Raw genomic sequence first — 26,741 nt, forward strand, 5'->3', positions numbered from 1 at the left:
ACAACAGCCCGGGGCCCCACAGGCTGACAGAGGACACCCAGAATGAAAAACTCTGGACCTTAAGCTTGTTTTTAAAAATGCTTGATATAGATGTAGCGAAATATACTTAATAAAGTTTATTTAAAATATGATCCAGCAGTATGTTTGAAAAGCTATGACAGTGGTGAAAGTCCTGCTATGTGTTTTACAAGGTTTTATTTATTTAATGTTTATTTGTTTACGGACAAGTAGTTCTATATAGCATGAACCAATGCCACAGATTTATAGCCTAAGTTAATTTGGATTTTCTGGCTTTTAAAATACATGCAATAAAATAAAAGAAGAAAACCACAAAAATAAAAATAAAACCCCAACCAGAAAATAGCCTACATTACAAAAAACAACACAAAACTCAACAAGAACATACAACCACAGCACAAGACGCAAACAATACACAAAACAGAAACAATTTATAACAATACAATAAATGTACCATGAAACAAGTAGCAAATCATTCCTGACAGGTCCATCTTTAAAAACTATTTCAGATTATGTTTAAAATGATCCCAGTCTTGATCCATTTTGAGTTATGTGGGTAAAGAGTTCCACATGTTGATGAATATAGCACTTTACAAATTCTGTGTATATTCATGAATAAAGTTACAATTAATCATATGCAAGATAAACCACAAATCAGCTGCTACACAGTGAACCCAGTGTGGGGCCATTTGGTGGTTGGCTGCACTTTGCCCTGCTGGTAATCCAGCCATGCCAACGTGCCTCTCCTGTCCTTTTTCAGTCATGCCCTCTTTAGCTTTACTTCATGTCCGAAAGCCAGAATCCATCAAATAATTTATCAGCAAATAAATGTATGTCTATGTAAAACGTCACATCACATCCTGCACGATTTGTGATTCAGCTTTCTAGACGCATAATCTGACAGATTTCAATTTCTGAATGAAAAAAAAAATAAGCACACTCATGTCAACCTTTAAGATACTTATTTCGATTTTTATTTTACACTTTTCTCCTTTCCAGTTTAGAGGTCAAGGTCAGCTCCAGGCTTCTGTTGCAGGGTCCCCTTGTGGTAGCAGTGTCATTAACCATCCGGTCATTTTGCCACCACCATCCAAGGTTAATAGGGCTTCAGCTCTGACGTTTGGAGTATATGGAGTTTTGATTGGGAGTATTGACAATTGACAAAATTTGAAATTCCCACTTTTTTTTTTATTTTTATTTTTTAAAAAGAGCAATTTGTGTCTTTTTCCTGCCGTGTTTAAACAGTCATGATAAAACTCACAACTTTCTGATGCTTTTCTCACCTCAAAAAAAGTAAACATTTAACAACTTACAAGTAATAAAAACAGATTCACAAGTCCTATAGGTATATAATAGCAGCTTACCTCAAACTAATAAACTGAACTATGAAGATGGATTAATGATGCAGTCTTAGCAGGCGGCCACAGGTGGTGCTGAAGCCTGCAGTAGCTTCAGAGCCTCTCCTCTACTATCTCCAACAGTTGTTTAAACATAACCACAAAAACAAAAATAGACAGGAAGGGTCCTTGAGAGGTGGCAGACAGCAGACGCCCCCCCCCCCCAATGAAACACAACAACATCTTGGGGATTTTAGTGAACTGACAAAGAACTGCTTTCTTTTCATTATGTTCATAATTTGTTGACATTTTTTCTAAATTGTTTGGGTGGATGACGACAAACTGTGGACCTGAACAACAAAACAAGATGAAAACAGATAAAAGCACGACTACTTCTTATGACAATATACTATGAGCAATGAACCCAAGGTAAATGTGCCGTCAGTTGTAACACTTAGAGTTGCTCTTTGGTTCACTTTGATTTAGTTTGATGCAGTGCTAGAAGAAAAAATGTTATGTATAGCAAAGAGTTTGTATGAGACATTTGTAAATATACAGAAAATAGCATTTCTCTATCCATCCTCTAGGGGGAACCAAACCCCATTAAATAACCTACCACTGAGCTCTGTTCAGCTCAAACAGATTGAAAAGACAAAAAATGTCAAAAATCAAGTGAATTTGCTGATTTCATAGTCCATTTAATGGTGAAGAAAATTCACAGTTATACAGAAAAAAAACATGGCACTTGCTGCCTGCATATTAAGACAAACAACACAGAGTAATCTAAAGTGAACAAAGGCCTGGTATTGTTCAAAGTTAATGAATGATAGAGTGCACTTTTCCCACATCCTCACAATGTAAATAGCAAGATCGTATGTGAGCATTTATCTGCGTCCAAACTGTTTCTTAAATGCCTTTAAGGACTTTGCCATCATTGGAGCAACTCCTGTGAGAACAACAAAAAAATAAAAATAAAATGTAAATCATGACCACACAAGTTAAATGTATAGCTTTCATTCTGACCTTTGATGAAAATGACTGGAGAAAAAAAGAGCAACAAAAAAGTAACATCTGCATCTACAATACTCTCTTGTCAGCTCACTTGTTTTTTTGCGAGGGTCTGGTGTATTGCTTCCCCCTGAGCTGGAGCTGCTGGACCGGCTGGGCTCGTTACAACTCGGCTTCAGTCTGTTGTCCTGAACCTTGATGCTGGAGATTTGTGAAATAACAGCACAGTGCAGAATTGGAGTTATCATTTTCAGAGCAAAAACAATGCAGATAAAATAACAAAAAAGAGTCTCCATCCACGTTTTTTAACATCCCATGTCGCACAAGTTGACAACAAAAGGACCCAAGGCCGTCTCTAACCAGAATAAAACCAGTTTATCCAGCACATTGCTCCAATTCCTGTGTTTGGATAAGCTCACCCAAAAAGCATTTCACTCACTGTTATCACACGAGTCTCCGACAGGTTATGACCCTGCTAAGCTGCTGTTGTTGAGTGATCACTTTGTAGTTAAGGGCTTTTATGTGGAAGAGGAGCAGAGCAAAGCACAAGGCTTACCAGGTGTTCATGCTTTACCGAAGATAATCAAATGCACAGCAATGAATGGCTCTTATATAAAATGTTTGGTTTGTTTATGAAAGCTGTAATTAGGAAAACAACCTGAAATTAGTATTTTGTATATGAATATAAATATGTAGATATTTGTCTATATATTAAGAATGGTGAAACTCACCTGCACCTGGGCTGATGAGGCTGCTGAACAGCAGTTCCATGAATTTCCTGCTGAATTCGCACATCTCTCGGTGGCTTGGCAACAGTGTGAATAAATGCCATCTTCACCTGCCGACCTAAAAAAAAAAAAAAAAAAAAAAAGTGTCACAGTGTACAGAACATAATAAGGACTAAACTAAATATTCTTCTACAATATACATTGTATATAGTTTCAGTTTTAGTTTCAGCAACAGCCTGATTTTATGTACAGTAAACACCTTTGGGTTTCTTAGAATGGGCCGATACAATGCTTTTTGTCAGTCTTTGGAGCTTCCTCTCCCTCTCCTCAGACAACCTGATGTACATCTCTTTCCACGATTCGTACTCCTGAAGCTTGGAGTCTTTGAAGTCCCTCTGGCAGTGTCTCCCCCATATGTGGTCTGACACTCCAATGTAGATCTGCGGACACAAATAGTTACAGGGCTAACGACAAATAAACACCTGTGGAAAGATTTATTTCCTAATCACAACTTTTACAGTAACTTTTCTAATCTCTACCCAAGGTCTGTGAATATGTTAACTGACCTAGAAAGGTAATTTCAGAACAAACTGACACACACTCAGTGGCCACCTTAAGTAATCTTGCTCATTAACAGCAGGCCTTGACTACCGGTGCCTGATGTGGTGGTTCAAGCATCTCAGAAAAAGCGTCACTTAACAAAGAGCACCTAGTTAATGCTTCTCTGTGGATATAAAACCTAAACCTTGACCTATCAGATTAGTTAACAAGAAGGCCACAGGTAGGCAGTACACAGCCAAGAGTAACAGTGACAACCGGAAACTGATTGTGTAACTTGTTGAACTTGTCGGGCAGCAACACCATCATGTGTTTACTCCTGACAGCTAAAAAGAAGGGGCTGAACCAATTAATCAATTAGCAGATTGATAGAAATTAATCTGCAACAATTCTGATAATCAACTGTTAAAGTTTTTTTTCCACTTTCTTAATTTTGAGGATTTTCTGTCTCTCAATTTTTACTGTAACATCAACTTCTTTGTTTTCTGTGCTGTTGGTCCAACACAACAAGACATTTAAATGCGTCACCACGGTCTTTAGGAAATTGTGACAGGCATTTTTCACTGATATTTTATAGACTAAACATAGACTAAAAAATGTGTATACATACACACACACATACATATACATATATATACATATATATATATATATATATATATATATATATATATATATATATATAGTTGCTCGCACAGCCTCTGGGCCTCAGGGGGTCAGACCCAGTGCTCAGCAGGTGTACCTAATAAAGTGGCCACAAAGTGCGTGTCTGCACTAAATTTATTCATACATCACATTCTTACTGGGTTGCATTCTTCAATGCGTAGCAGCTGCTCTGGCGTACACCTCTCCAACACTGGCTCGAGGATTTCAAATGGGACTCCGCCAGTTTCATAAAGCACTGAGAAGAGATCCCTGCACCTAAATATAAATCCAACAGACAGACAGACATCACAGCAAAAAAGGTTCTTTGGGCTTTACTCACAGTTAATATTGTTCTGGAGTATGCGGATACACTGTTGGTATAAGCTCATCATGGTTGGGAGGAAGACGGTCTTGGCACCAGAGTACACTTGCATCTTCTTGTTAAGTCGCTGCCCGGTAAAGACGGCAGAGTCCTCAGAGGCGTCGCAGAAATCAGACTCCCTCTCAACTTTAAAGGCAGAAAGAATGAATGTCAAGAATGAAATAACCAATGCGAAAATGCAGCTGTGTTTGCTACACACACACACACACACACACACACACACACACACACACACACACACACACACACATTACCTTTCCTATCAAAGTACTCAACACTGGAGGGCCCTTCCCATTCAGGCAGAACAGCAGGTAAAGGAATGCTCATCAGGTCCATTACAGACTCCCCAAACTTCTAAAATAAGAGATATCATTGGTCAATATCAGTCAGTCATGACCTGCACTCTACAAGGAAAACTTTTAAGATTATTGTTACCTGTTTTGGAGGGCTAATAGTTATAGACATCACAGGTGACTTGAAAAGTTTCATGCCAGAATCTTTTGCTGCTTCCTCTTTTACTCCAGTCTTGATTTTTCTGGGAGCTCTCTTTACTCCACATCGCTCTTTTCTCTTGAAAACATTAACGTCATAGTTCAAGTACGATTCAAAGGATTTGGAGGGCTCCTCTTGGTCACTGACACTTTCCTTGTCTTTGTGTTTCATTTTGGCCTTTTTGTTTTTGTGTTTTGAATTTCCCTTAATTTCAGACTCTTGTTTATGTTCAGGACCGACATGCCTCTCTTTGCTCGTTTTGTTCCTTTTTCTCTTTTGGTCCTCCGTGCTCCTCGATTTTCCTGAAGACCTGTCCTCTCTGGCATTGGCCAATTTTAAGGTTTTTGAGTTTTTGTCACTGGACTCAAATGAAAAAGATTCTTCATCTTCCTTCGATGATTCTTTTGATGGCTTTGACTTCTTATTTGACTCTTTTTCTGGCCAAAATCCTCCATCATCAGAGTTGCTTTTCGGCTTTTCTCTGGAGTCAGACCTGGATCTCTGATGAGTGTCTTCTGAGTTGTTTCCAAGCAAAGTATCACCATCTCCTGATTTTCTGTCGCTCTGATCATTTTTCTTCTTGGAAGCAAATAATACGTCTATTTGATCCTCTCCAATTTCCTTTTCCATGATGTCATTCTGAAAGATATTCTGGTTTTCTTGTTGACTTTTTTCTCCATTTTCATTCTCTTTTCCTTTCTGTTGTTCACATTGTTGTTTCAGTGAAGCGGTTTTCCCACTCTCCGTTTTGAGGAAGACCTCATCTGAGGATTCCTGACTCTTGCTGTGAGATGTTGAGCAGTTATTGTTTAAATCCTCTAATGTCAAACTTCCAGTGTTTGAACAGTTTTGGTCGTCTAGTTTGTCTTTAACAGACATGGTCTCTGACACATCCCCATCTTCTGTGTGGCTGCATCAAGGGAAGATTCAAGATGTCACACACATACAAATTAAGCACAATTAATTTTATTCTACACCCGAATTATAAATACAATTACAAACTTAAATACGCTTCACCTTGAGCACTCCTTAGGGACCAGTTTTTTCCAACCTTTAACTAGTGACTTGGCAAATTCTCCAGCCTGTTCATGTCTCCGCAAGGAGTTAACTGCTTTGCCAATTCCAGTTTCCTACATGTAGACACTTGTTAGTGCAGTCCATGAAAACTTAACTTATGCAAAATGCATGTGAAAACATAAACACAATATCCATTCTTTGCCAAAAGAGACTTACAGCAAGAATATCTAGTGTGATATCCAGATCCTTGAGTTTCTGCAAGATTTTAAGAACCTAGAAAGAGAGTAATTGACACATTAATCCCTCTGGTGAGGTTGTTAATGCTTTTAAAATAGTGTCAGAGCAACCATCTAATGTGCTTGGACATGGCTTTCACACATGCAATTAGGAAAAATAGTTGCTAAAATGTGAACAAAATTGAAGAAAACCTGCCATGCCAAATATGGCAGTCCTGGTTTTGGATCACCACAGTTGCTGATTGTGCATTCAGAGCAGAAGCTATGTATGGGAACCTCACACCCACTTAGGGTGCTCCTTTTACTGTGAACTATAAATGGATAATGCTACTGCTGGTAAGTAAAGTCTCACTATGTGGGTGAATTAGGTGCTTTCAGGTTACACGTTCCAAATTTTAATGTAATCTTAATTTAATCTGAAGAAACTAAACATTGGCCAGTTTATGTAAAGGCAGCAGCAACAGTAACTTAAACAAGCCTGCAGAGCGTCACAACCTTCATGGGTGATGGACGGCAGCCATAAGCTGAACAACTGGAGGAGCTGCCAATTTTAGCAGCAAAAGCGCCTCCCATCTACCAGAGCCTGGCCTGACCCCCCAACCCCACCCCAACACGATAGTGAAGTGTGGCTGCAGCAGCGCACATGTCACTGACTCAAACAGCCCCCACCCGCTTCTGCCTGTCCGCACATGATACAAGAAAAAAAGCACAGCCTGCAGAGAGGAGACTGTCAATTAGGCCTCATCATGACTTCAGTTCACTTTTTTATAGCTTCCAATGTGAGAGCAGGTGGTAGTAGACTAATGTTTACACCAACGCCCAGAGCTTTTTATTTGCCTTTATAAAATTACAACAAAGCCATGAATGAAAGACGAGAAAACTGAGTGTGGAGCGGATAAGAAAAAGAAAAAAACGCTTCAGAAACAGGAAACGCGGGCAGACATATCTAAAGAACCGTAAGAGTAGCCTGTAGTATCCCAAAGGCTGCAGCTTTCCTCCCCTTGCTCTGCTCTGTTGACTTACTTAAAAATGCATGTATGTGTTGTATCTACCGTGGCAGTCTCTGCTGTGTCTGTGAGCTGAAGTTTGAGCCGCATGACTTTCTTCACCACATCAGAGCTGCTGGCCATCACGGCGATTCACGTGCAAACCGTCTACACACACACCGGGCAGCGCGCGCCCATTGATGACATTATTATAATGGGGCGGAACCGACGACAGATGATGTGGGGTGTAGTATGGTTTGGAATTCATGCAACCAATTCATATTAAACATGCGAATGTGAGTATATGACAAACACATATCAACATAATGTTGCAAAGGGGAACAAAATTAAGATATTGAAAATAAACTGTCTTTCTGAAATGTAACCCCCTTGGTCCTCTGGGTACCTGCAGGTCCCTCTTTAGGAGCTGTTGATTGGTTGTCTATTGTTAGACATGGCATGAGGATTTTCTCATAATATGACATGAAAGGCCTTTGAAAGAAATCCTTTCAAAAGTCAAGGTCCATGACCTACATGATTTTGACTCTTAAATATTTTGTGGAAATTAATGTATTTCAGGAACTTGCGGCCTAGGCTACACTTTTAAGCCTGCATCAACCAACACATCAGAGAAAGCAGTAATGTAATATGAGCTGGACCTAGATGGTGGGGACTCTCCTACACTTCCTAACTACAGTATTCCCCTTTTTGTGCTGTATATCATCCGCACAGAAAGCTACAGGATAACGTTATCTAATGTGCCGGTAACAAACTGATGCTTGTATGATTGTGCTGATTTCCATTTAGATTGTCTAGAAGATCACGTCCAACAATAAGTTAAGGTCATTTTAATTTTAGTTTTACCATGGAGAGTGTTGTAGAAGTGAAATATCAAAAAGAGTATTTCTACCTGGATACTAAAACAAGATGCTCTTTGCACCACTAAGAGCTAGTGATTTTTTTTCTGTGGTAAGCAAAATGAAACTCTTCATATGACGTCGAGCTTCGGTGGGATGTTGACATCAAGAGATTGGAAGCTATTGTGGGACACTGTATGGTTGGGGGGTATGGTCCCTGCCCTCTCCCACATGCATTGCACAATACTTGATTGGCACTCACTGCCTTAGAGGAGGAGTTAACTGCATGTCTCTTTCAGCAGGGGTGACTGCTGGTCTCTCTCTCCTGCTCCAGTAACTGGAGGTACAAGTTCCTTCTTCACCAGCCTCAACTTCATTTCTCAGGTAAGTGGAGCTTTCCCATGCTGTGACTGTTTGCAATTTTAGCAATGAAAAGGGAACATGGTGCAATTAATGCTTCAGCTTTGGTCGGTCATTTTAGAATGGAAAATACGTTCTTTTTTCACTTACTTTGGCTCCAAAAGGCAAATAAATTATCTGAAGTTATTGACCTTTTTGTAAAAAAATATATATTTTTTTACACATAGCTATTCTGATAAGCTTCAACTTTGCAAGGGTTGTAGTTAAATAATGGGTCACTTTTCATGAAACTTTTTTGTCTTGTAGCTGGTATTAATTGCAGATTTATCCAGGACAAGCTTGAAGGCATTCAGTAAAATAAAGAAAAGGTACAAAAAAAAAAAAGAAGATTTGCCCTAAACTGAATTTAAACAGTCAGAGGACATGAGGCCTGCTGCTCATGCCTCAAAGTCTATAAAAGGAACGTCATGGGAGAGCCGTTCAGTGTTGCTATTCCTGGACATACTGCTGATAAATTGTGACAGATGCAAAGAGGGGCATGTTGACGCACTCACTCATTCCAGCATCACCTGGTAGCACACATGTTTTTATAGGTGTCAATGTCTGGATGTGCTGAAATAAATTGAACGAACTCCACAATGTAAGAAAAAGTCTTCTTCTTCCTCTCCTTAAATCCAACATTATTGTTTAGTTTGGGGCAAAGAAAACAACACATTGCCCTAAAAATAGGGCAAACGCACAGCTCAGGATATGAAATAATTCAAAACATTTCAGCAATATAAACTGTTTTAATATAGTTCAGTCTTGTGAATGTGTCATGCACTCATCCCCTCTTTATTTTTCAGCCACATGACCGATAATTTAATGAGCAGACTAAATTAAATCTTGGCCAATTCTTTGCGAGAATAACTCATATCTGTCACAATTTATCTGTAGCACACAGCTTTATCTGCCTGACTGTTATGATACCACTTTGATTTCTTTGCGTCATCCTCAAGTTGTAATGTGGTTTCCTGTAATGTGGTTTCTTGACATGTTGTATTTATATTTCCAGAAGGTCTGGGCTGTGTTCTGCTGCTACAGCCATGGCACCCAAAAAGAACAAGGCAACCAAAAAGAGTAAAGGAGACATAAATGAAATGACCATAATGGTTGAGGACAGCCCCATCAACAAGATCAATGGGTTAAACACTCTGTTAGAAGGAGGTAACGGCTTCAGCTGCATTTCAACTGAAGTTACTGATTCTGTGTACGCACCAAACCTCCTGGAGGGTATGAGCAACATGAGACAAGAGAGCTTCCTCTGTGATCTAACAGTCGCCACCAAGTCAAAATCATTTGACGTCCACAAGGTTGTCATGGCCTCCTGCAGCGAGTACATTCGTAACATCTTGAAGAAGGATTCTGCCCTCCAAAAGATCGACTTGAACGACCTCTCACCGGTCGGCCTCGCCACTGCAATCACATACGCATACTCCGGAAAGCTGACCCTGTCGCTGTACAGCATCGGCAGCACTATTGCTGCAGCCATGCTGCTGCAGATCGGCAGCCTGGTGAAGATGTGCAGTGATTTCCTCATGCAGGAGCTCAGCGTGGAGAATTGTATGTATGTGGGCAACATCGCCGATGCCTACGACCTCAAAGAAACCAAGGAGGCGGCTCAGAAGTTCATGCGGGAGAACTTCATCGAGTTTTCCGAGATGGAGCAGTTCCTCAAGCTCACCTATGAGCAGATCAGTGATTTCCTGTCTGATGATTCTCTGCAGCTCCCCTCTGAGGTCACCGCCTTCCAGATTGCCATGAAGTGGTTGGACTTTGACGAGAAGAGGCTGAAATACGCAGCAGATCTCCTAACTCTCATCCGCTTCGGCACTATCTCTGCCCAAGACCTGGTGAACCATGTCCAGAGTGCGCCCAGGATGATGCAAGACCCCGAGTGCCACCGTCTCCTTGTTGACGCCATGAATTACCATCTGCTGCCATACCAACAGAACATCCTCCAGTCACGCAGAACAAAGGTACGCGGTGGCCTCAAGGTGGTACTCACAATTGGTGGACGTCCTGCTTTGACAGAGAAATCTCTCAGCAAGGATGTTCTCTACAGAGATGCAGATAACCTGTGGAATAAGTTGACAGAAATGCCAGCAAAGAGCTTTAATCAGTGTGTGGCAGTCTTGGATGGCTTCCTGTATGTGGCAGGTGGTGAGGACCAGAATGATGCAAGGAATCAGGCTAAACATGCTGTTAGCAACTTCTGCAGGTAAGAACTAATTGATTTAAAGACATTTGTCAAAATCGTTTGTGTAGACTTATGAAATAACTTAAAATACCCTCTGTCTTTAGATATGACCCACGCTTCAACACTTGGATTCACTTGAGCAACATGATCCAGAGGCGCACCCACTTCAGCCTCAACACCTTCAATGGCCTCTTGTTTGCCGTCGGAGGGCGAAACTCTGATGGTGTTCAGGCGTCTGTGGAGTGCTATGTGCCTTCCTCCAACCAGTGGCAGATGAAAGCTCCCATGGAAGTGCCCCGCTGCTGTCACGCCAGCTCCGTCATCGAGGGCAAGATCCTTGTGTCTGGTGGTTACATCAACAACGCCTACTCCAGGGCTGTGTGCTCGTATGACCCCTCTACCGACACCTGGCAGGATAAGAACAGTCTCAGCACACCTCGAGGCTGGCATTGCGCTGCCACCGTGGGAGACCGAGCCTACGTCATCGGTGGCAGTCAGTTGGGAGGTCGTGGGGAGAGAGTGGATGTCCTCGCCGTCGAATCTTACAATCCTCACAACGGGCAGTGGAGCTACAGCACGCCTCTTCACACAGGAGTGAGCACAGCCGGTATTTCCATTTTGAACAACAAGGTCTATCTGCTCGGAGGCTGGAACGAGGGCGAAAAGAAGTACAAGAAATGCATTCAGGTTTACAACCCTGACCTCAATGAATGGACTGAGGATGACGAATTGCCAGAAGCTACAGTCGGCATCTCATGCTGTGTCGTCACCATACCCACACGAAAAACACGAGAATCCAGAGCCAGTTCAGTTTCATCTGCACCAGTCAGTATATAAGAGTTTAAGTGATACTAATGGTGTAGTTTACATGTCCAAAGGTCTCGAACTTGGCTGTTGCATAAAGATTGGTTCTCAACTCTACCAACAGTCGCATTTTTGGGGCTAAGATGGTCAGTTTAAATGGTCATCAACTTTCTTCAGATGAGCAAAAATAAGTAAAATGCAAAAATTACGAATTTGGGAACACATTCTTACAAAATTAGTAAAAAAAAAAAAAAAGAAAAAAGAAAAAAATTCAATTAATTTAAAGCAAATTGAAGCCAGTGCTGGCAAGGAGAAGTCATAAACTAAATTTTATTTCGACATTAATAGTTTGCATTTGGTGCAGAGCAATATGTTTCAATTTTATCATTTTTAGACAGAATTTTCCTTTTGGGGCCAAATCAGTTGGGATTTTCATTAACCCTTTTTTATAGCAAATATAATGTTATATGGAAGGCATTAAAATATAAAATCAGTGTGGAAATTGATCTGTAACATAACTGTCTTTTTTACCCAGTGCCATTGAAATAATAATGCTGGATTTTGTGACAGTCCAGTTTATGATGACAACTGCTACTGTGATTCTCAGATACTTGAACAGAATAATGAGTGTCAGAAAGCTGGAGCTGGAATAAGTGTCTGCATCACCTACCAGGAGTAGGTGCTTGTGATTAGTGTGTAAACACACCACACACTAAGACTGCAGTTTCTCTACATGTGTCTAATGTATAGCAATCAGTAGTCTCGTGTCGTATGTTGTGTGATCAAACACCATCAGTGTGAAGGAAACTGTTCTGTTGGGAAGATGTTGGAATGATGAGGGTTGAATGGGCCTAGATGTGACAGTAGGAAACTATTTTGTAAAAAATAAAAAGAGAAATATGACTTGGGAATGATGTTGTCAGCCTGAGCTTTCCTGGAAGTCAGTACTCATGAATTCCCTGACTGCTCATGTCTTTTCTTTTTTTTTGTTTGTTTTTAAATTTAACTTTAAATTAAAGAGATGAAGTGTAAGATACTATGAGCTGTGGTGATTTATTATATGTTTCCATGCAAATATGTTTTTAATAATTTTCTGAGTCTTTTAAAGAGATGTATTTATACACTTACTAAAAAAACTGGCCAGGCTTGTTTTTGACCACTATAAATTGACAAACTTACATGTACATAGGATTTATTTATTTTTGCTCTTTATTTCAATTCAAATCTATTTGCCCTTTTTGGTGGTTTCTTATATACCTTTGGGAAATTATTGAAAAGGCCATGGTACTGTTATGGCTTGATGGGATTGAAAACAGCAATGTAAGGATTTACTTTCATCAGATTTGCTTGGCATCAGCTGCAGTGTTTGTAGACGAGGAGGAACAAGAGGTGAGGCCATTTAGAGGGCTACATTTCTGTTTCCCATTTGAATCATGAGGTATGCACTTTTGACTTCCTGTCTTTAATCCTTTACACCACTGATGTCAAAGGGTTTAAATATTGTATATGTCCAGCCAACAGACTCATGCATTTGTGTATTTTTACATTATCTTTACACACATTTAAGAATTTACAAGGCGACAGCAAATAAGTGTTTGTGCGCCAACACCAAGTCTGACTCTAATTTGTTATTAAACATAATGACTGTAAAACCACACAGATTTCATTTTCCTGTGGAGGTACTCATTTACACTGCAAACAAACATAGAGCAGAGAAACAAGACTTCAGGTAACATGAGCCAAATGAATGCATAAAAGGGCTATCGCATTATGCACATTACTTCATTTTTGGTGTTCTGTTTCCTCTGATGTGCAAGTCCACTAGTCCCAAACAGTAAACAGAGAGGCATCTCTCCACCATATATATATATATATATATATATGTATATACATAATTTTTTTTTCCTTTTACAAGCCATCAGGCTCACATAACAGAAACATAAAGCATTTTCTAATAGCAGCAATAGCAGTAGGATGTATGCTGTTGATGAAGGATCATCGTGATCTTCGTTGTTTGGTGCGTTTAAGCAACAACAAAATAAAGCAACATCCAACAAGAGGTAAAAGAAGTTGGACCATGACAACTGTTGATCTTAGACAGGGAGGAAGGCATTTTGTGCTTGATACTCTGCTGCATTATTATACAGCAAATGTGAAGTTAGCAACATACTCCTTTATACTTTGTCAGTTACTCTGTATGCCAAACATATACAGCTTGTGAAAGTATAAACCAGATTTCCCAGGTCTTTAATATGACCTGTGCTCTTTGCTCTGCTGCAGTCCCTCAGTTTAAGGTTTTAGTGGCTCTGTAAATTCATACATCAACAACCTCCTCATTGCTGTGTCTTGGGCCAGCGATACATTTGTGTATATTTAAAATAGCTACACCACACAGTCATTTTGGGCAAGCTGTCTCTGGCTTGTTACTAGAGCAGCTCTATGAACGGATTAGATCAGGTGAAGTCATAACTAACAGACAGTATGTGGAATAGTCAGTCTAAAGCAAACCAGAAAAACAATAAAATGTCAGTGTTGAAACCACATTATTGTTTGGATGCAGTTCATTGACCTATAACTTGATTTTCTGTCCATGCGTGCGTTAAGTTCAGTAGATACACCCTCTAAGAAGTGTTGCTGTGTCATTATTACAATCACCTTTTTTTCTAGAATGATTTTGCATCCATGTTCAAGCTGGCACATCCCATGCACTAGTTGTAAACATGACTCATTCATTCTTAATGCTGTCATTTGGCAATAAAGAGACGAGGTAAGTAAATAGCTTTGAGGTGTTAATTACAGAAAACAAGCAGAAAATGACTGCTTTGTGCTACAACAATTTAATGCCAAAATAAATCAAAACAAAGAATAGCTTACATTTTAAAACATTCATTTCTAAACACATTTTAAATATGTATTGTGTCCTAAATGAAGTAAATGGCTTATATAGTGTCAATTACTTTTTATATACATTCTATGGTTAACAGCTGTGTTTATCACACTAAGTTGGTATTTACATAATTTAGCTTTCTAGGTATGGAAGGAGAGTGAGCCTCTTATTCACAAATACTTATATCAGATGGAGAATTTACAGTGATACATTTACCTCACTTTTCTCCAGCTTTCACCAACGAAGACTAGGTGTCTACTGAAACAATTGGTCAATTAATTGATTGGTGAAAAGGGGAAAGAAAATGAAATAGTTCAAGGGGTCTATAATGGAGAAAAAGTCAATCGGACTTCCATCAGCTCCTCCCATTTTTTCCCTTACCTTGAGTCTATTGTCCCCAGCACAGCCTTGAACGCAGCATCGCCACCCGGTCTGATTGACAGCTCAGTGGGAGGGGCCAAGCAGCGAAGACTGCTGAGTCATGGTGACGACATCGCGCTCTCCGCTCCGCCTGACGGCATCACGTGTGTGGAGCCAGGAGGGCGTTCATATGTTGAACTCAACCCAGCGCCGTGAAGCAGATTGGTTTGGCAACAACGACCTACCTACAGGTCCACCTCGCTGTCAACCCACCGCAGAGCTGCACATTAACAGCCTCAGTCCGCCGTCGTTAACGGAGCCAAGGCTAGCACGCACTCATTAACTCGTCAGGGTTTTTTTACGTTACTTTTTGCTGCTATATCAGCCCACGGGTGTGTGTTACCGTGCTAACCGGTCATTAGCAGGTGATGAGCAGGGGCCTGCTTCTTCTGGATGCCCAGCTGAGGTTACCGACAGGGCACGCCGCTTAACAGCAACCCGGAGACTCTGAATTCAAGCCCGAGAACTCTCTCACAGCACCCTGAGGATCCAGACCCTGCCATTTTTTTGGACCGAGACTTCATGCTAGCTCCGTGCGAGGTGGACAAACTAGCTAGCTAACGCTCGGCGTGCCGGTTCAGTGTACGTAGCCAGCAGAAGCAACCAACCTCTAGTTTACACCTTCCAGCCTGTCTGTGCGATGGGTTTACTGTCACAAGGCTCTCCACTGAACTGGGAAGAAACCAAGAAGTATGCTGACCACATCAGAAAGCACGGCATCATTCAGTTTCTCAACATCTACAACAAGGTGAAGGATCGTCAGAGAGATGTGCTGAAATGGGGCGATGAGGTAAGAAACATTTATTTTTTCTCATTATATTGAACCAACATGTGGAAATGTGCTGCTGTTGTTGCTGCTGTTGCTGTTGCTGCTGCTGCTGCTGCTGCTGCTGCTGTTGCTGCTTTTAATGTGTGTGATCTGTCAGTCATGTTGGTTGTGCATGATGCAACAATGGTCTTTTATTGATACAGAAAAAGGCAAAAAGAATGAATTGGTTCATTCGCTGCAAGAAAAACACATTTAATTTCAAATAAATATTGCAACCTACAACCAATATTGTATTGCTGTCATTGACATTTGCCCATTATACAACAGTCCCTAATATCTACATGTAAGTTGATTGAGAAGATAACAGTCAAAACCTGGTGTTACTGGTTACTCTGGATCTGTTTGAATAACACTGTATAACCATTGTCAGACTGAATTCTTAATATCAAATATGAATATTTTTACAAGAATAAAGAGTCTAGAACCAGATGTGTGTTTTTGAGAATTGTCTAACATAATCACTGATGGTTATCCAACAGCTTCTTATAAATATACATATTTAGCATCAATTTTCCTAGTAACTGTCTGCTAAAACTAGTAATTCAGGAAGACACTCTTTGTTGAGCTGTATCATAGGATCTGAAGGCTCAGCTGATGCCTGTTGTGACTCTTTCTTTACGCTTTTCAGAACCTCACACCAGTTTGCATTTCTAGTTTTTGCCCGCCACCAGTCCGTAAAACTTCAGTGTGCTACAGCTTGAACAAAGTGTTTTGATTTCGAACAATGTGGAATGCTGTTGTTATAGATTAATCCCTCTTTCAGACAGGGGATTACAGGGGAGCAGAGTCAAAGTCAAGGAAACATGACTGATGAATTGGAATTGATGTGATGGCCTCCCAGTCTGATCTTGAAACACGTCTGCTTTGTCCTGGAGTCTAGCACCGACTGAAAACCTGGTTTAGAAGTTACAAGCTTACATTGAATTCGAATGAAGCCGTGTGTGACTGTGGTTTGACACTGTGTCCTGTTTGTTTTCAATTATTTGCTTTTAGGTTGAGTACATGTTGGTGGAACTGGATGACAAAGATGAGAAGGTTCGACTTGTCCTGAATGGTGGAGATGTTTTGGAAACCCTCCAAGACCAGGGTGAAAAAATAAACCCCAAGTAAGTAAGCTTTCCACAGCACATGTCTGAACAGTCAGCTGAATATATTGGAGATAAAAGTTGTAAATGTCTTTGTACTGTACAGTTTTAAAAGAAGACTGTCACAATTTACTTATATTTTATTAAGGCTAGTAATGCCTCATCTCCAGAGTGCAAGAAACCTGTCTGACTGGCATCCCTTTGGCACAAAGATGTAAATATGAATAGTGACAGCTGAGGACGAGAACAGTTGCTGAAAATGCATCTTAGGATTCGTAGTTCCACACATGCTGTAGCTGCCCAGAAAAGGGTTGCTGTTGCCAAATGTACAGGCAAAATGGACATTGGCCAAATACTTCTGTTTTTTTTTTTTTTTACAGAGACCTGCTTGTTTTGAGTGGCTAACTCCTACTACGACACCTACACAAATACATGTTTTAGCATAGCTCCACCCAGCTTCAAATCTTTAAACAGCTGTATCGATGTGAAAGAATGAACAAATCTTTACAAAACGGAAGACATTTGCTATTGTGTGAGGCAGTGGTTCCTCTTTTGGGATCCCAAATTGAATCTTAGGAGTCACATAGTCAGGAGCCATGAGAAAGAAAAAAACACTTATCTACAAAAATTATATATTCATTATTTCTGTTTTTTTCTCTCATACTTGTTTTCTTTTGCAAAAATATTTGATGTATTTTTCTCTTCAGGCAACTAAAAAAACACTCAAATGAGTCTGTGAAGGAAAAACCAGTCTTTGTTTGAACAGCTCATCACAGAACCTGTGATGAGGGGTCACAAGTAGACGTTGCTCTACCTTTAAGGGGTTGCAACACTAGGAGCTATTGGTGTAGAGTACAGCAGAGGAAGGCAACACCAACCTCCAGTCAAACACACAGAATGCCTGTAAGCCTGTTTATCAAGGACTGTTAATTTGACTTTCAAAGTCACCATTCATTCATCATTCATATAATATGTCATGATTGACGCCCTGTGTGCTTTTGCTCCCATGCACAAAGCACAAAAACAAGTGTCATCCCTTTTAAACATGATGCTGAGATGTTTAAAAACAGCTTTTACTTAAAAAGCTATGAATAGTAACATTTGAATTTCTCTCCTAGTGTCATTGATTCCTCCCCAGCAAAGGTAGTATGTTAGATTTAGTTCTTTTTGTCTTAGTTAAGTGCATTTTCAGACATGTAAAAGCAAATTTATCATAAATATCAAAAAATATCAGAGCACCAGTAGCAGCAGCTAAAGCTCCTTCACATTCATTCTCTTCACATTCACTGAGAAAGATCCCCTCGGGCACCGTCAGGTCATAGGATAAAAATCAGTAAACAGCTTTGAGATGTTTGCATATTTTCGAAGAGCTGACTCTGGTCAGTCCTGAACACTGTTGGTTCCTGCCACTAAAGAGTCTCTACATATCATAACACTGCCACCGGCCTCACCGTAGGTACTGTAGTATCAACGTGATAAGCGCCGTGTTTCCTCAGATGTTGGAATTCAGTTCAAAATGTTATATCTTTGTCTTAGAAGACCAGAGAGGCCCTTTCCTCATTCTCACTGTCAATCATTAAGTGCAGTTATATAGACTGAATGGGGGGGTCTGCAGATGTGTTTCTCTCCCATCTCTGCAGAGGATCTTTTACTGCGGTCTTAGGTCTCATCTCTGACCAATGACGTGTAAATACTGAGATTAGCTCTATAGATAAAAAAAAAGAAAAAGACTTGGCTTTTTTCAATCTTCTTCCATTTTAGAGTGATAGTTCTCACTACGCCCCCGTGGAGTTACAGCGTTTTTTTACACCTGCTTTTTCTTGATTTCTGCCACGGCATAATTTAATGTGTCCATGGAGTTTCATTAAGTTTGTAGCCTGAAATTGTTTTGATTGAGTATTGTCAATGGCAGGAACTTTGTATAGGAGGAATATATAGGCAGGTGTGGACATTTTGAAATCATGTCTAAAAGATCCAGGTTGCATCTAGGCGACTACAATTATTTTCATTATCAATGCATCTGCTGATTATTCTGTCCATTAATAGACTAACCGTTTGTCAGAAATGTCAGAAAATAGTGACAAGTTGTTGTTACAGTTTCCCATGGTGATGTCTTCAAATGTCAAATATATTAGTTTCACTATTGAGTATGACAAAGAGAAGCATACTCACATTACAAAAGCTGAAAACCAAATGTTTGGCATTTTTGCTCAAAAAATTACTACAATGATTTTTAAATTTTCAAAATAGGTGCCAATTCATTTTCAGTATCAAATGTTAGGGCTGAACCTGTTAAAAAATTATACAAACTTCCAGGATGTACAGGTGATGTGAGTGATAAGGATCAGAACGAGGGGAGGGGGAATGTCATTTGCATGTCAAAGCTGTTGTAACATTTCTTTTAAAAAAAGAGGAATTCTCTGCAGGCAGTGTAAATGTGTTTGTACAAGCTCATGAATGTTATGCTTGCTCGCTGCCCATGACGTCGGTCTAAATCTGTGGAGCCAACTTCACCCAGGGAAAATACCAATGGCAGTGGGAATAGTAGAGCCGATGCATTCCTCATTACTGCCCCTCTGTCGCACACACCACAGAGTACGCTCTGAAGCACAAATACGTTGAGTTCGCTTGTCCCGCCAAGATTATGGCTGCCATACAATAAAGGGAGAATTTATGCAGTTTATTTAATCAGAAGGCTCATCGTGACATTGAGATCGAGGCCTTTTCTTAATGGCCTTCTTTCCTGCTGACCTTTTTTTTTTTTTTTTTTTTTTTTTTTTTTTTGTGAAACGTTTCCACAACACTTTTTTATTTTCCGCAGTCACCCCACACTCTGGAGACCAGAGTATGGCAGCTACATGATTGAAGGAACTCCAGGGCAGCCGTACGGTGGGACGATGTCAGAGTTCAACACTGTGGAGGGCAACATGGGGAAGAGACGACGAGAGGCCTCATCCGTTCTGAACCAGAATGAAACTCTCTGCACCATCACCTCATTTCCAAGGTTCTTTGGTTTACAATACCCTTTAAAAACTGTTAGATATAAGAACAATATAGAAACAAAGTGTTTGTGTATATATATATATATATATATATATATATATATATATATATATATATATATATATATATATAGTCTGGCAGCCTTATAATAGTTCTGTATGTTTAGGTTAGGTTGCCCAGGTTTCACAAAACCAGAGCACCGGCCGACTCCTGTTGAGAAGGGAGTGTCGAAGTCACTGTTTTTCCCAGACGAAGCCATCAACAGACACCCGAGATTCAGGTAAGTCTTCATGGTTTTAACCTCAGCTCAGCGTGCATGTGTGGTTGCATCACTGATACGGTTTTGAATTAAAAAATTGACTATTATATTGCAGCAAAAATGTCTTTAAATAAGCAACTAATTAAGGAACCTATAATACAACCACATACCAGTTTGTAGTCATTGTTGTTGCCTCATTTTTACTGTAGGAGTCAGTAGATTTAGGACATACCATGGATTTAGTTCCTTTGATTGTTTATTCTTGTTTTTTTTTTTGTTTTTTTAATGAAATCTGCATTTGTGTATGTGTGTGTGCATGGATTTGCTTTTTCAGCACCCTTACCAGAAACATACGTCACAGAAGAGGAGAGAAAGTCGCGATTAATGTGCCGAGTAAGTTTGAGTGAAATGAAAGATATAAACAGTATTATGAACTAGTTATTGTAATTTGTTGTTACTGATTCATTGTATAGTTTCCATAAAAAATGTAATATTCTATAATATTCTATAATGCTATAATATTTTTAATGCTTTTGGCCAGTCAATATTCTTAATTGATTGTTGTAGATATGGGCAGACTCTGGTATAGACAGTAATGTGCAGATCACTGCAGTTAAAGTTTTTGATCCATTTCATCTGTCTTTTTTGACTGAATGGAATAAATTAGACGATACTCCTTTCCATATTTCAGTCTACAAAGACAAGTGCACTCCATCGCCATTTGTGGAGGAGTTTCCTGAGGACGATGGTGAAGCAGCGAGGGCGGCTCTGCCTGACCACATCTATATGGACGCCATGGGCTTTGGCATGGGCAACTGCTGTCTGCAGGTACTGAATGTGGCATCCCAGAGGCTTTGTTGCCTTGAACGGTCCTTTTTTGTTTTTAGTGAAGAAGAGATGATGTAACCGGGACTGCAACTTTACAATCCCAATAAGTGATTTATAAATGTACTTCAGCCTCTTTTCTTACTGTGATGTTGCAGGTAACATTCCAGGCTTGCAGCATTGATGAAGCAAGATACCTCTATGACCAACTAGCAACTTTCTGCCCCATTGTGGTGAGTAGATAAATAAAACACGTGCTTCCTGATTAGTTTTTTTTTTTATATATAAAAAGGTTGAAGTAGACACTGACTGACTCTTCTTTCAACCTTTTTTTTGTTTTGTTTTGTAGATGAAAAACATCAGAGTGTCCTATAATGTCATTAAACGCAACTTACACTGAATAATCTTGTTCTTTAAAGATGGCGCTGAGTGCAGCCTCACCCTTCTACAGAGGCTATGTGTCAGATATTGATTGTCGTTGGGGAGTTATTTCTGCCTCAGTGGATGATAGGACACCGGAGGAACGTGGCCTGAAGGTGAGCAGGTGCAGCTGGGTAAACCACACCCCTAGTGTGCAGAAAATATGTTTTAGTCATGAGAACATGTAATTTATTTGGAAGGTGCTTTGTTAAGTTTTAACCACTCATGTTTCTTCTGTCACTGAAAGCCGCTGAGTCTGGTTTTTCAACATTCATCTTCAACAGAACTAAACGTCTGTAATTTGATCTGAGCCAGCATTCTCTGTCACCAACAGATAACCAAATGATGTTGACTAAATGTTCAATTTAAAATTAAAAATACATCTTGACATTTACGTGCATGTGATAATACTGTTATTTTGTTATTTTTTTTCCAATTAAGGAAATGCTGCTGTTTTTGTTTGAATTACTTGATTGATCTTAAATTCTTTTCTCAAGGACAAACATTTTTACTGTGATAACTAGATGGTGCTTTTTGGTTTGTATTTTGAGTTTAATGTGTGAAAAATGACTTTTTCCCTTGCAGCCCTTGAAAAACAACAAGTACAGGATCTTCAAGTCAAGATATGATTCCATTGACAGCTACCTGTCCAGCTGTGGTGAGAAGTACAATGACATTGATTTGACGATAGACAAGGAGATCTACGAGCAGCTGCTCAGTGCAGGTACCGTCATCTGGGAAAATGGAGAGACTGCTTTGTCCAAAAAACAAATGTATATTATCCATGCTGTCATCAATAGATATATTTTAAATATTTAAATATTTTAAATATATGAAGGATAATCAGCTTGACAGTCAAAATCCACAAAGCTTGTAAAGAAAAGAAATGAATAATTAGCTTTTTGTTGATAGGAATTGACAAGCTCCTGGCCCAACACATAGCTCACCTATTCATCCGAGATCCACTCTCTGTCTTCGAGGAGAAAATACACTTGGACGATGAAAACGAGTCTGATCACTTCGAGGTGACGTTTCCAGTATTCCTTAAGCACCTTCCTGAGAAGAAAGCAAAACATACAGGCTTGACTTCAGCATATCTGACTATTTATTTACACTCGACACACGATGTCTTGCAGAACCTCCAGTCGACCAACTGGCAGACCATGAGGTTTAAACCTCCACCTCCGAACTCTGACATCGGCTGGAGAGTTGAGTTCCGCCCCATGGAGGTAATTACCAACTGCACCATCACCACTTACTTAAGGTTACAGTTGTAATCTAAAAAAAAAAAAAAACACCTGACAGTGAGTTAATATTTATTTTTGCTTGTGTTCTTCAGGTGCAGCTAACTGACTTTGAAAACGCTGCATACGTGGTCTTTGTCGTTCTGCTCACCAGAGTGATCTTGTCTTACAAACTGGACTTCCTAATCCCTTTGTCGAAGGTGAAAACCGCCACACAGTTCTACTGATTATATGAACAGAAACTCACCTGATGAGGTTGGACATTTGGGTCCTTGTTATGTTCTTACAGATAACATGTCTCACATTAGGTTGATGAAAACATGAAGGTCGCACAGAAGAGAAATGCGGTCCAGGAGGGCATGTTTTACTTCCGAAAGGACATCTTCAAAGGTGGGTCGAACAAAAAGTGCAACTTGAGGCTGATGCTCATGGTGAATGTGTCAGATAGGAGAAACAGATACATTTGTTTTGTCCACCAATAGGCTGCAACCCGGTCCTCGATGGTACCCCTTCTGCTCAGAACGGTTTGGAGACTGACGGTGCTAATGAGGAGTACACGCTGATGAGCATCGACACAATCATCAACGGAAAGGTGATTATTATATTTATACTTGACTCCTGAGCCATGCCAGCAGTGTGGCTCAGTTTCAATGTCAATGATTCGTTCGACACTTTGGTCCGGACTGAAATATCACAAAATTTCGTAAAAACATTTGTGATGTAATTCAAAGATATTGGGAACTTCTTGTTGTTGTGAGTATTCAGCTGAGTCTCACAGAGCTGTTAGCATGACTGTATACAGACTGTATATAGATTGTATTCCTCTTGTTTTAAACCATCTAACAATTACTTGTGTTTTTTCTTTTCTTCTTTTTTAAATCACCAGGAGGGAGTTTTTCAAGGGCTTATCCCGATCCTTAACTGCTATCTGGAAAACATGGAGGTTGATGTGGACACCAGGTGCACCATTTTGAATTATCTGAAGCTCATCAAGAAACGTGCCTCAGGTAAATGTGGAGTAAAGGAAAAAACTCAATGTTCTCTGAAGCCATAAGCAGATTTTCTCTGAGCGTAACTCTCTTAATTCTGCTAATATGAAACAGGAGAACTGATGACCATGGCCAAGTGGATGAGGGAATTTGTCGCAGAACACCCGCAGTATAAGAAGGACAGCGTCTTCACTGACAAGATCAACTACGACCTGTTCCGAAAGTGCGACAGGATTGCAAAAGGCGAAGAGCAATGCCCAGAGCTCATTGGAAACCCAGTAAACAAGTTCAAATGAGAAACACTGTAGAAATGCCTTGTCATTATAAAAACACGCATGTTAAGCGAGACCAAATGTTTGGCTCGGAACGAAAGCGGTCCAAGTGTGAGAGAATGCAAAACAGCATGTGTGTGTTGTAAGAAACACACCTGCATCAAATATATGTATATATACTGTTTCAGATTTTTATGATTACAAAATTATTTTAATAGGGTTAAGACATGCAAAAGGTTGTGTAATAGAAATCAGATGTGTATTTATTTTTCTCGGGAAATTAAGCCTATCTGTGTGAGAATGTAAGTGTAGCGAAGAGTTGTACAGTAGTCTGCTTTTTAATCTTGTGTTCTGTAAATACTGTACCTCCACTCTTTACAACATTAACATCATGGGGATTTTTTTTCTCGATATGAGCTTTCTTTGCATTTAGTAGAGATTTTTTTTTTTTTTTTTTTTTTTTGCATTTAAGAGAAATGTTTGCTTTGCTCTGCTGAAATTGTAGTGGGACCTTGAAGGTATGTTGCATCTAAATGGAAATGGTGAACCATTGTTTGCAATGTGATGCTGCTTCAAAATAAATCTGTACAACAGTAAGTTAGTCAAGTTTTCTTACATTTTTGGAAAGCTTTTTATTTAATGGAGCCAAAGTGAATTAATTTAATTTCTCCAATATGTTGGCTGAGCTAGCACAAAGGCATCATCATTAAGCCTGATCTTGATTAGCGCTCATAAAAGAAAGTCTTGAAATCCTTCCAACCAGCCACATTAGCAGCATTTTGATTGACATTCCCTGGAATCCCTGCAGTCAGCACATTTACAACATTTAATGTAAGAAGGCAACCTGTGAGGACAGAAAGTCAAGACACAGCATTGTGACTCTTATAAATACTGTTATAAATAAACCACATTTTTATGTCACAGGATAAAGTCTAGATAAGAAATGAATATGCTGAGATATTTAGATGCCTTTGAGAGACTACTCCTTACCTCCTCCGCAGAGGTCAGAGGTCAGGATCTGACAGAGCAGCACAGCTGGAGTGCTTTGAACTGAGCTCTTTCATATACTGTAATACTACATGCATCCAAAATACAGCTCCATAACCACATACATAAATAATGTGGTTAAATCCCTCCCTAAATACTGACATACTGCCGTTAAATATAATGTTTACCATGCTCACCATCTCAGTGTGTTGGCATGCAAACATTTGCTAATTTGCACTAAATATAAATTATAACTGAGGCTGATGGTAAAGTCATTAGTTCTGCACGTAATGGGCTTAGAAAAGTTCTCCCTAGAGAGAGATTTTTATTTATTTATTTATCCCAAGCCACAGTTAAAATTTTTGTCCTTTAGTTGAAGTCGGGATCAAAGTTAATACAAATCTTTCTCGAGGGACTATTAATGTCTTTACAAAATTTCATGGCAATGCATCTAAAAGCTGTTGAGACATTTCAGTCTGGACCAAACTGGACAGTCTGACTCACAGACAGACTGACACTGGTTTTCCTGGAGCCATGCCCCTTGCATTGCTGAAAACAATGGTACAAAGAACACCCACTGTTGCTCTTGGAAAGGAAAAAAGCAATTTCAAAGAATAGAAAAAAATACATACCTTCATTCATTAGAAGGGAGTGGTTCAGAGAATAAAATACCAGGCTCTCAAGTACAAGGTTACAAATAAAAGCCTAAAAAGCCTAAATATTGGCTAATTTGTTCCAAAAACATCTCTCTATTTGTCTGTAATACTTAAAATCTCCGACAGCCAATACCTGAACATTTTCATCCACAAGATGGTGGTATTGAACCACAGCTTTACATAATACTGAGCTGCAATGGCAAATAGAGCATTGCCTCAGGTTGACCTCTTGGACTAAATAATGATTATGGCTGGGACAGGCCTACCCAGTGGAGAGACAACAGACATAGTTTTATGCTGAAAAAAAAGCACCCATGAAACCCTGGGACTCACAGCTTTTATTAATTTAATGGACATTGGAATAAAATACTCTTGTGTCTTCAAGGCAAAGTGATAAATGTTTAAATATTCTGCACAAAAATTAACATCCCAATAGGGATGATATGAGAACCAAAATTACCAAAATTAACATTCACTGTTCACTAATGAGCCCCTTAGAGATAAGACCCTGCGTAAAATGAAAGACCCAATTATTAGAGGTCAGAGAATTTCAGCACAGCCCTCCATCCCCTCTGATCCCTGGAGACACGTAATAGAAAGAACAGGTGTTACTAATAACATTAACAGTGGCTCTGTTCTATTCAAGTGTCCCACTAAGCCATGACAGTGTGCCAGCATACACGATAGCGGGACCCTGAAACTGAAGCAGCTAAATGGAATTCAGCCATCATTCATTTTTTTTCATTTCCTCAGTAGAAAGGTCGATATAAAGAGTGTCAGTGATCAGAGCTTATGCAGTATGCACACTGCCAGTGAGTACTAGAGACAGGCTCAGGCTGGCAACACCTACAATACATCCTGCAATCAAAAATAAGTTAGAATGATGTCACTCAGACACAGTTAGTAATACATAGTGAAACGTGTTGGGTGAGTTTTCCTCTGGAAGTACACATGTTAAATGATGTTTGATCAGTAGGTGCTGCAGCGGGTATCGGGCTGTGCCATCATAAATCTAGTGGATCCCATGACAGGTGACACCATTCTCCAGCCCTGACCTAAAATACCTATAAACTGCCTTTAACTCCTTCTCTCACCCAAACAAAACTAGGTGGCGTGACCCAGCTTTGTATCTTCATCATATCTGCTCAGGTGCCTGTCCGGCCCAGCTGTTGTTACTAGCATGGCAACAGCATGCCAT

General features: G+C 39.7%; 3 protein-coding genes across 5 annotated transcripts; 2 read left to right on the forward strand and 1 right to left on the reverse strand.

Moving 5' to 3' along the window:
- Positions 1 to 2,032: 2,032 nt before the first annotated feature.
- On the reverse strand, positions 2,033 to 7,581 carry eloal (elongin A, like). The gene is made up of 11 exons (XM_023408479.2): positions 7,474 to 7,581; positions 6,402 to 6,458; positions 6,186 to 6,298; positions 5,112 to 6,078; positions 4,931 to 5,030; positions 4,635 to 4,802; positions 4,453 to 4,550; positions 3,351 to 3,531; positions 3,095 to 3,209; positions 2,458 to 2,564; positions 2,033 to 2,301 (listed from the first exon to the last, which is right to left on the reverse strand). Exons 1-11 carry the CDS (start codon positions 7,549 to 7,551, stop codon positions 2,240 to 2,242), a joined length of 2,046 nt encoding a protein of 681 aa, XP_023264247.1. The 5' UTR covers positions 7,552 to 7,581; the 3' UTR covers positions 2,033 to 2,239.
- Positions 7,582 to 8,526: 945 nt separating this feature from the next.
- klhl31 (kelch-like family member 31) lies at positions 8,527 to 12,699 on the forward strand. 2 transcript variants are annotated; one of them, XM_023408468.2, is made up of 3 exons: positions 8,527 to 8,648; positions 9,679 to 10,884; positions 10,968 to 12,699. In XM_023408468.2, exons 2-3 carry the CDS (start codon positions 9,710 to 9,712, stop codon positions 11,698 to 11,700), a joined length of 1,908 nt encoding a protein of 635 aa, XP_023264236.1. In that variant the 5' UTR covers positions 8,527 to 8,648; positions 9,679 to 9,709; the 3' UTR covers positions 11,701 to 12,699. The 2 variants fall into 2 exon arrangements, with proteins under 2 accessions (XP_023264236.1, XP_023264237.1); XM_023408469.2 differs by having other exon boundaries at positions 8,566 to 8,648; positions 9,682 to 10,884.
- Positions 12,700 to 15,120: 2,421 nt separating this feature from the next.
- Positions 15,121 to 24,497, forward strand: gclc (glutamate-cysteine ligase, catalytic subunit). 2 transcript variants are annotated; one of them, XM_023408500.2, is made up of 16 exons: positions 15,121 to 15,764; positions 16,797 to 16,909; positions 19,710 to 19,892; positions 20,058 to 20,171; positions 20,485 to 20,543; positions 20,842 to 20,978; positions 21,134 to 21,208; positions 21,395 to 21,511; positions 21,981 to 22,119; positions 22,308 to 22,420; positions 22,532 to 22,624; positions 22,735 to 22,839; positions 22,948 to 23,029; positions 23,122 to 23,231; positions 23,526 to 23,646; positions 23,743 to 24,497. In XM_023408500.2, the coding sequence occupies exons 1-16, from the start codon at positions 15,615 to 15,617 to the stop codon at positions 23,922 to 23,924; spliced, it is 1,893 nt and encodes a 630-aa protein (XP_023264268.1). In that variant the 5' UTR covers positions 15,121 to 15,614; the 3' UTR covers positions 23,925 to 24,497. The 2 variants fall into 2 exon arrangements, with proteins under 2 accessions (XP_023264268.1, XP_023264269.1); XM_023408501.2 differs by having other exon boundaries at positions 15,624 to 15,764; positions 16,567 to 16,909.
- Positions 24,498 to 26,741: the final 2,244 nt, after the last annotated feature.

This window comes from Seriola lalandi, unplaced genomic scaffold (genome assembly GCF_002814215.2).
Source record: "Seriola lalandi dorsalis isolate HSWRI2012SDOR001 ecotype SW California unplaced genomic scaffold, Sedor1 jcf7180002054364, whole genome shotgun sequence".
In the NCBI taxonomy this organism is placed as follows: Eukaryota; Metazoa; Chordata; class Actinopteri; order Carangiformes; family Carangidae; genus Seriola; species Seriola lalandi.

Coding starts and splice junctions, on each gene's coding strand:
- eloal (XM_023408479.2), bottom strand. CDS start 7,551: ATGGCCAGCAGCTCTGATGTGGTGAAGAAAGTCATGCGGCTCAAACTT. Junction 6,079..6,185: donor GTCCCTAAGGAGTGCTCAAG/GTGAAGCGTATT, acceptor CCCTTGATGCAG/CCACACAGAAGATGGGGATG. Junction 3,532..4,452: donor GCATTGAAGAATGCAACCCA/GTAAGAATGTGA, acceptor TTGTGTCCGCAG/ATCTACATTGGAGTGTCAGA.
- klhl31 (XM_023408468.2), top strand. CDS start 9,710: ATGGCACCCAAAAAGAACAAGGCAACCAAAAAGAGTAAAGGAGACATA. Junction 10,885..10,967: donor GCTGTTAGCAACTTCTGCAG/GTAAGAACTAAT, acceptor CTCTGTCTTTAG/ATATGACCCACGCTTCAACA.
- gclc (XM_023408500.2), top strand. CDS start 15,615: ATGGGTTTACTGTCACAAGGCTCTCCACTGAACTGGGAAGAAACCAAG. Junction 22,625..22,734: donor TTGAGTTCCGCCCCATGGAG/GTAATTACCAAC, acceptor TGTGTTCTTCAG/GTGCAGCTAACTGACTTTGA. Junction 23,647..23,742: donor CATCAAGAAACGTGCCTCAG/GTAAATGTGGAG, acceptor AATATGAAACAG/GAGAACTGATGACCATGGCC.